We start from the raw sequence: 10,000 nt of genomic DNA, 5'->3' as shown, positions 1-10,000 counted from the left end.
AGAGTAGAACAGTAGAACCGGCCTGCCTGCAGACATTAGAGCTTGTCTGGCTCAGGGATTACCCTGCTGCTAAAATAACTCTGACACACACACACACACACACACACACACACACACACACACACACACACACACACACACACACACACACACACATACAGATACACACACACACACACACACACAGTCAGGAGCAGTCCTATTCCATCTATAGCTGTCAGGAGCAGTCCTATTCCATCTAGAGCGGTCAGGAGCAGTACTATGCCATCTAGAGCTGTCAGGAGCAGTCCTATTCCATATAGAGCTGTCAGGAGCAGTCCTATTCCATCTAGAGCGGTCAGGAGCAGTACTATGCCATCTAGAGCTGTCAGGAGCAGTCCTATTCCATATAGAGCTGTCAGGAGCAGTCCTATTCCATCTAGAGTGGTCAGGAGCAGTCCTATTCCATCAAGAGCAGTCAGGAGTAGTCCTATTCCATCTTGAGTGGTCAAGACCAGTCCTATTCCATCTAGAATAGTCAGGAGCAGTCCTATTCCGTCTAGAACAGTCAGGAGCAGTCCTATTCCATCTAGAATAGTCAGGAGCAGTCCTCTTCCATCTAGAATAGTCAGGAGCAATCCTATTCCATCTAGAACCGTCAGGAGCAGTCCTATTCCATCTAGAATAGTCAGGAGCAGTCCTATTCCATCTAGAATAGTCAGGAGCAGTCCTATTCGGTCTTGAACAGTCAGGAGCAGTCCTATTCGGTCTAGAATAGTCAGGAGCACTCCTATTCGGCCTTGAACAGTCAGGAGCACTCCTATTCGGTCTTGAACAGTCAGGAGCAGTCCTATTCGGTCTTGAACAGTCAGGAGCAGTCCTATTCCATCTAGAGCGGTCAGGAGCAGTCCTATTCCATATAGAGCTGTCAGGGGCAGTCCTATTCCATCTAGAACAGTCCAAACCAGTCAGACCATCAAAAGCAATCAGGTGCTCAGAGTGGATGGATGTGTACTCTACTGTAGTTCTTCTACCTCCACTGTGATTTAAAGGCCAAAAACAGCAAACTGACAACCACACCACTAGGTTTGCTTTATATTTATATTGATGATTGACAGGTGTACTAAACTTATAAAACATGGGTGTTCAATACACATCACATCAACATATCACAGATTGCATATTTTACAGAATGCCAGTTTGCCATGTTGTAGCAGCTGGATACTGGATTATTTACGTGATTGGTTCCACCTCCTCCACACCAATCTATGGTCCCTCAACAGGAACAACTCTCTCTCTCTCTCTCTCTCTCCCTCCTTCTCCCTCTCTCTCTCTCTCTCTCTCTCTCTCTCTCAGTCTCTCTGTATCTCTCTCTCTCTGTCTCTCTCTCTCTCTCTCTCTCTGTCTCTCTCTCTGTCTCTGTCTCTCTGTATCTCTCTCGTTATCTCTCTCTCTCTATATCTCTCTCTCGCTCTCTTTCTCTGTGTCGCTCTCTCCTTCTCTCTCTCTCTCTCTGTCTCTCTCTTTCTTTCTCTCTTTCTCTCTCTCTCACTCTGTGTTAAAGTCATTCGGGGGTTATTGGTTCCTCCACCGACCAATCTATGGTCCCTCAACAGGAACAGAATGCTCCCCAAGAGACACATTCATGCACAAGCCTTATTGCTCTGGATCTGATATTCCTTTTAGGATTCCTCCATAATAGCCATGTCAGATAAAAAGACAATGAAGGACACATTGAAATGCAGTGTTTACCGAACTCGCTTCTAAAAACCCAAACCTCCCAACGTGTGTGTTACAGTAAGGATTCTGTTGTATGTCTGAAATATGTTGGACTTATAATTTAACCACATCAAACTCATTGAATAATAATAATGAGAAGTTTGAAGGAGTGAAGGACAGAACTTAAAACAAAACCTGTTGAATGTGTCTAAAAGTTTGTGTCTTTCCACAGAAAGGAGAGACTGTGAAGAAAATACGAGAAGAGGTAAGTTCTCCAGATTACACACCGTAGTAACACGGTCCTCTGTAGCTCAGCAGGTAAAACACGGTGCTTACAATGACACGATTGTGGGTTTTGATTCCCGGGACGGCCCATGACTAAAACAAATGATGGAAGGTGATTTTGATAAAAAGCCTTTTCTAAATAGTATATTTTCTATTACATTATTAGAGATACAGTATCCATGATTACACACACACTACCTGTCAAAAGTTTTAGAACACCTGCTCATTCAAGGCTTTTTCTTTATTTTTGTTCTCTTTTCTACGTTGTAGAATAATAGTGAAGACGTCAGGACTGTTAAATAACACGTATGGAATCAAGTTGTAACCAAAAAAAAAGTGTTGAACAAATCAAAAATATATTTTATATTTGAGATTCTTCAAAGTTGCCACCCTTTTGCCTGCCATGATGACAGCTTTGCATACTCTTGGCATAAATAGAACATATATTTTGATTTGTTTAACACTTATTTTGTTACTACATGATTCCATATGTGCTATTTCATAGTGTTGATGTCTTCACTGTTATTCGACAATGTAGAAAATAGTTTTAAAAAATAAAATAAAAACCCTTGAATGAGTAGGTGTTCTAAATATTTTGACCGGTAGTGTACATACTTAACATTTAGGTATATAGCTTAAAGAGAAACCCAACACATTTTGTCCTGTACCTCTATATATACCTCCATATCTCAGCTTCTTGGTTTCTACAGTCAGGTTGTGATGGATCCACATAAATACGTTATTTCCATCTAGATCTAGAAACCAAACACATATTTTCCTACGCTCCTATATCTATCTATATAATGCACCTCGGCATCTTCGCTGACAGGAAGAGGAAGCATGAATATTTTAGTCTCAAGGGCAACTGATACACAGCACAAACCCACAAAATCACTCAAACATAATAACTGGCACAGGATTGCAAAGCTATGAAGGTGAAGTGAAATGGAAAGACACTGAAAAACACAGAAGAAAATGTAATGGGTGACTGAAACATGGAAGAAAGTATAATGGGTGACTGAAACATGGAAGAAAGTATAATGGGTGACTGAAACATTAATGAAAGTATAATGGGTGACTGAAACATTAATGAAAGTATAAAGGGTGACTGAAACATGGAAGAGAATGTAATGGGTGACTGAAACATGGAAGAAAGTATAATGGGTGACTGAAACATTAATGAAAGTATAATGGGTGACTGAAACATTAATGAAAGTATAATGGGTGACTGAAAAATGGAAGAAAATGTAATGGGTGACTGAAACATGGAACAAAGTATAATGGGTGACTGAAACATTAATGAAAGTATAATGGGTGACTGAAACATTAATGAAAGTATAATGGGTAACTGAAACATTAATGAAAGTATAATGGGTGACTGAAACATTAATGTAAGTATAATGGGTGACTGAAACATGGAATAAAGTATAATGGGTGACTGAAACATGGAAGAAAGTATAATGGCTGACTGAAACATTAATGAAAGTATAATGGGTGACTGAAACATTAAAGAAAATGTAATGGGTGACTGAAACATTAATGAACGTATAATGGGTGACTGAAACATTAATGAAAGTATAATGGGTGACTGAAACATTAATGAAAGTATAATGGGTGACTGAAACATTAATGAAAGTATAATGGGTGACTAAAACATTAATGAAAGTATAATGGGTGACTGAAACATGGAATAAAGTATAATGGGTGACTGAAACATTAATGAAAGTATAATGGGTGACTGAAACATGGAATAAAGTATAATGGGTGACTGAAACATTAATGAAAGTATAATTGGTGACTGAAACATTAAAGAAAGTATAATTGGTGACTGAAACATGACAGAAAGTATAATGGGTGACTGATACATTAATGAAAGTATAATGGGTGACTGAAACATTAATGAAAGTATAATGGGTGACTGAAACATTAATGAAAGGATAATGGGTGACTGAAACATTAATGAAAGTATAATGGGTGACTGAAACATTAATGAAAGTATAATGGGTGACTGAAACATTAATGAAAGTATAATGGGTGACTGAAACAGTAATGAAAGTATAATGGGGGACTGAAACATGGAAGAAAGTATAATGGGTGACTGAAACATTAATGAAAGTATAATGGGTGACTGAAAAATGGAAGAAAATGTAATGGGTGACTGAAAAATGGAAGAAAATGTAATGGGTGACTGAAACATTAATGAAAGTATAATGGGTGACTGAAACATTAATGGAAGTATAATGGGTGAGTGAAACATTAATCGAAGTATAATGGGTGACTGAAACATTCATGGAAGTATAATGGGTGACTGAACCATTAATGGAAGTATAATGGGTGACTGAAACATGACAGAAAGTATAATGGGTGACTGAAACATGACAGAAAGTATAATGGGTGACTGAAACATTAATGAAAGTATAATGGGTGACTGAAACATTAATGAAAGTATAATGGGTGACTTAAACATTAATGAAAGTATAACGGGTGACTGAAACATTAATGGAAGTATAATGGTTGACTGAAACATTAATGAAAGTATAATGGGTAACTGAAACATTAATTAAAGTATAATGGGTGACTGAAACATTAATGAAAGTATAATGGGTGACTGAAACATGGAAGAAAGTATAATGGGTGACTGAAACATGACAGAAAGTATAAATGGTGAATGATACATTAATGAAAGTATAATGGGTAACTGAAACATTAATGAAAGTATAAAGGATGACTGAAACATTAATGAAAGTATAATGGGTGACTGAAACATTAATGAAAGTATAATGGGTGACTGAAACATTAATGAAAGTATGATGGATGACTGAAACATTAATGGAAGTATAATGGGTAACTAAAACATTAATGAAAGTATAATGGGTAACTGAAACATTAATTAAAGTATAATGGGTGACTGAAACATTAATGAAAGTATAATGGGTGACTGAAACATGGAAGAAAGTATAATGGGTGACTGAAACATTAATGGAAGTATAATGGGTGACTGAAACATTAATGAAAGTATAATGGGTGACTGAAACATTAATGAAAGTATAATGGGTGACTGAAACATTAATGAAAGTATAATGGGTGACTGAAACATTAATGAAAGTATAATGGGTGACTGAAACATTAATGAAATTATAATTGGTGACTGAAACATTAAAGAAAGTATAATTGGTGACTGAAACATGACAGAAAGTATAATGGGTGACTGATACATTAATGAAAGTATAATGGGTGACTGAAACATTAATGAAAGTATAATGGGTGACTGAAACATTAATGAAAGTATAATGGGTGACTGAAACTTTAATGAAAGTATAATGGGTGACTGAAACATTAATGAAAGTATAATGGGTGACTGAAACATTAATGAAAGTATAATGGGTGACTGAAACATGGAAGAAAGTATAATGGGTGACTGAAACATGGAATAAAATGTAATGGGTGACTGAAACGTGGAAGCAAGTATAATGGGTGACTGAAACATTAATGAAAGTATAATGGGTGACTGAAAAATGGAAGAAAATGTAATGGGTGACTGAAACATGCAAGAAAGTATAATGGGTGACTGAAACATTAATGAAAGTATAATGGGTGACTGAAACATTAATGGAAGTATAATGGGTGAGTGAAACATTAATGGAAGTATAATGGGTGACTGAAACATTCATGGAAGTATAATGGGTGACTGAAACATTAATGGAAGTATAATGGGTGACTGAAACATGACAGAAAGTATAATGGGTGACTGAAACATGACAGAAAGTATAATGGGTGACTGAAACATTAATGAAAGTATAATGGGTGACTGAAACATTAATGAAAGTATAATGGGTGACTGAAACATTAATGAAAGTATAACGGGTGACTGAAACATTAATGGAAGTATAATGGTTGACTGAAACAGTAATGAAAGTATAACGGGTGACTGAAACATTAATGAAAGTATAACGGGTGACTGAAACATTAATGGAAGTATAATGGTTGACTGAAACAGTAATGAAAGTATAACGGGTGACTGAAACATTAATGGAAGTATAATGGGTGACTGAAACATGGAATAAAGTATAATGGGTGACTGAAACATGACAGAAAGTATAAATGGTGAATGATACATTAATGAAAGTATAATGGGTAACTGAAACATTAATGAAAGTATAATGGGTGACTGAAACATTAATGAAAGTATAATAGTGACTGAAACATTAATGAAAGTATAATGGGTGACTGAAACATTAATGAAAGTATAATGGGTAACTGAAACATTAATGAAAGTATAATGGGTGACTGAAACATTAATGAAAGTATAATAGTGACTGAAACATTAATGGAACTATAATGGGTGACTGAAACATGGAAGAAAGTATAATGGGTGACTGAAACATTAATGGAAGTATAATGGGTGACTGAAACATTAATGAAAGTATAATGGGTGACTGAAACATTAATGAAAGTATAATGGGTGACTGAAACATTAATGAATGTATAATGGGTGACTGAAACATTAATGAAAGTATAATGGGTGACTGAAACATTAATGAAAGTATAATGGGTGACTGAAACATTAATGAAAGTATAATGGGTGACTGAAACATTAATGAAAGTATAATGGGTGACTGAAACATTAATGAAAGTATAATGGGTGACTGAAACATGACAGAAAGTGATAGAAATGACTGTGTCTAGATGGAATTTGTATTTGTGGTAATGGTGACTGGATCTTTTTTTGAACACCGTGATATTTGTCTTACTGAGATTTTCAGTCAGGTCCCAGGTCTATCAGGGCCCAGGTCTGTCAGGGTTCAGGTCTGTCAGGGTCCAGGTCTGACAGGGCCCAGGTCTGTCAGGGCCCAGGTCTATCAGGGTCCAGGTCTATCAGGGCCTAGGTCTGTCATGGTCCAGGTCTGTCAGGGCCCATGTCTATCAGGGTCCAGGTCTGACAAGTCCCAGGTCTGTCAGGGCCCAGGTCTGTCAGGGCCCAGGTCTATCAGGGCCCAGGTCTGGCAGAATCTGTGTAGAAGATCTAGGTGCTTCTGTAGGCCCTCCTGGGTTGGGGACAGAAGTACCAGATAATCAGCAAACAGTAGACATTTGACATCAGATTGCTGTGATAAAGTAAATCTGTCTCCACGCGATGGAGATAAAAACATTATCATGGGAAGAAGCAGAGCAGGGAGTCTTTCAGATTGACCAGTGCCTGAGTGAGATCACGTACGCACAGACACACACACACACACATACACACCGGAAGAAACAGACAGGAGCTAGGAGCCCTGCAGTACAATGAATCACACACACACACAGACGTGCATACACACACACGCAGAGCTGAGACACACTCATGCAGGCATGCGTAGACAGAGTGACAGAGATCACATGTAAATGAAACAGACAGGAGAGGACCTGGGAACCTTGTAATGCAATGAATCACACGCACATGGACGAGACACACACACACACACACACACACACACACACACACAGCCAACACACACCCACCAAGGAATCAAAAAGAGTTGACACACACACACAGCCGAAACACACGCACACAGACACAAATCTTTAGCCATTGTCAGTGAGTCCTCAGATGAGCTGGTTGCTGAAAGACTCAGAGTGGGGAGGGAGGATATAAAAACACCATCATTACAGCCTTCCTGTTCTCCCCCTTTTTCTTCCTGTCTCCTTCCTGTTCTCCCCCTTTCTCTCCCTGTCTCCTTCCTGTTCTCCCCCTTTCTCTCCCTGTCTCCTTCCTGTTCTCCCCTTTCTCTCCCTGTCTCCATCCTGTTCTCCCCCTTTCTCTCCCTGTCTCCTTCCTGTTCTCCCCCTTTCTCTCCCTGTCTCCTTCCTGTTCTCCCCCTTTCTCTTCCTGTTCTTCCCCTTTCTCTTCCTGTCTCCTTCCTGTTCTCCCCCTTTCTCTCCCTGTCTCCTTCCTGTTCTCCCCCTTTCTCTACCTGTCTCCTTCCTGTTCTCCCCCTTTCTCTTTCTGTTCTAACCCTTTCTCTTCCTGTTCTCCCCCTTTCTCTTCCTGTTCTCCCCCTTTCTCTTCCTGTTCTCCCCCTTTCTCTTCCTGTTCTCCCCCTTTCTCTTCCTGTTCTCCCCCTTTCTCTCCCTGTCTCCTTTCTGTTCTCCCCCTTTCTCTTCCTGTTCTCCCCCTTTCTCTTCCTGTTCTCCCCCTTTCTCTTCCTTTTCTCCCCCTTTCTCTTCCTGTTCTCCTCCTTTATCTTCCTGTTCTCCCCCTTTCTCTTCCTGCTCTCCCCATTTCTCTTCCTGTTATCCCCCTTTCTCTTCCTGTTCTCCCCCTTTCTCTTCCTGTTCTCCCCCTTTCTCTTCCTGTTCTCCTTCTTTATCTTCCTGTTCTCCCCCTTTATCTTCCTGTTCTCCCCCTTTCTCTTCCTGTTCTCCCCCTTTCTCTTCCTGTTCTCCCCCTTTCTCTTCCTGTTCTCCCCCTTTCTCTTCCTGTTCTCCCCCTTTATCTTCCTGTTCTCCCCCTTTCTCTTCCTGTTCTCCCCCTTTCTCTTCCTGTTCTCCCCCTTTCTCTTCCTGTTCTCCCCCTTTCTCTTCCTGTTCTCCCCCTTTATCTTCCTGTTCTCCCCTTTATCTTCCTGTTCTCCCCCTTTCTCTTCCTCTTCTCCCCCTTTCTCTTCCTGTTCTCCCCCTTTATCTTCCTGTTCTCCCCCTTTATCTTCCTGTTCTCCCCCTTTCTATTCCTGTTCTCCCCCTTTATCTTCCTGTTCTCCCCCTTTCTCTTCCTGTTCTCTCCCTTTCTCTTCCTGTTCTCCCTCCGTTCTCTCCCTGTCTCCCTCTGTTCTCCCTCCATTCTCCCCCTTTATCTTCCTGTTCTCCCCCTTTCTCTCCCTGTCTCCCTCCGTTCTCCCCCTTTCTCCTCCTTGTCTCCCTCCGTTCTCCCCCTTTCTCCTCCTTGTCTCTCTCGTTCTCCCCCTTTCTCTTTCTGTCTCCCTCCGTTCTCCCCCTTTCTCCTCACTGTCTCCCTCCGTTCTCCCCCTTTCTCTTCCTGTTCTCCCCCTTTCTCTCCGTCTCCCTCCATTCTCCCCTTTTCCCTTCCTGTCTCTCTGTTCTCCCCCTTTCTCCTCCAAGTCTCCCTCCGTTCTCCCTCCGTTCTCCCTCCATTCTCCCTCCATTCTCCCTCCATTCTCCCCCTTTCTCTTCCTGTCTCCCTCCGTTCTCACTCCGTTTTCCCTCCATTCTCCCCCTTTTTCTTCCTGTTCTCCCCCTTTTTCTCCCTGTCTCCCTCCGTTCTCCCTCTGTTCTCCCTCCGTTCTACCTCATTGTCTCTCTCCATTCTCCCCCTTTATCTTCCTGTTCTCCCCCTTTATCTTCCTGTTCTCCCCCTTTATCTTCCTGTTCTCCCACTTTATCTTCCTGTTCTCCCCCTTTCTTTCCCTGTCTCCCTCCGTTCTCCCTCCGTTCTCCCTCCCTTCTCCCTCCATTCTCCCCCTTTCTCTCCCTGTCTCTCTCCGTTCTCCCTCCATTCTCTCTCCATTCTCCCCCTTTATCTTCCTGTTCTCCACCTTTCTCTCCCTGTCTCCCTCCGTTCTCCCCCTTTCTCCTCACTGTCTCTCTCCGTTCTCCCCCTTTCTCTTTCTGTCTCCCTCCGTTCTCCCCCTTTCTCCTCACTGTCTCTCTCTGTTCTCCCCCTTTCTCTTTCTGTTCTCCCCCTTTCTCTCCGTCTCCCTTCATTCTCCCCTTTTCCCTTCCTGTCTCTCTGTTCTCCCCCTTTCTCCTCCCTGTCTCCCTCCATTCTCCCCCTTTGTTTCCCTGTTCTCCCTCCATTCTCCCCCTTTCTCCTCCCCGTCTCTCTCCGTTCTCCCCCTTTCTCCTCCCTGTCTCCCTCCGTTCTCCCTCCATTTTCCCCCTTTCTCTCCATCTCCCTCCTTTCTCTTCCTGTTCTCCCTCTGTTCCCCTCTATCTCATTTCTTTCTTACATTCAATAAAGATTCACGTACACGCTCACACACACAATATTTCCCCATGCATATTTCAGTATTAAAGGCCTGTT

At 41.2% G+C, this 10,000-nt stretch overlaps 1 protein-coding gene across 7 annotated transcripts in view; it reads left to right on the top strand.

Annotated features, from left to right (window-relative positions):
* LOC110525201 (poly(rC)-binding protein 3) overlaps positions 1 to 10,000 on the top strand; it is a 166,265-nt gene that overhangs the window by 106,678 nt on the left and 49,587 nt on the right. For all 7 annotated transcript variants that reach the window (XM_036984235.1, XM_036984232.1, XM_036984231.1 and 4 more), the window contains exon 4: positions 1,931 to 1,963. In XM_036984235.1, the coding sequence (XP_036840130.1) occupies positions 1,931 to 1,963 (33 nt within the window). The remainder of the gene's footprint in view (positions 1 to 1,930; positions 1,964 to 10,000) is intronic.

This window comes from Oncorhynchus mykiss, chromosome 7, assembly GCF_013265735.2.
Source record: "Oncorhynchus mykiss isolate Arlee chromosome 7, USDA_OmykA_1.1, whole genome shotgun sequence".
Classification (NCBI taxonomy): domain Eukaryota; kingdom Metazoa; phylum Chordata; class Actinopteri; order Salmoniformes; family Salmonidae; genus Oncorhynchus; species Oncorhynchus mykiss.
This window is presented reverse-complemented; position numbering and strand designations above follow the sequence as displayed.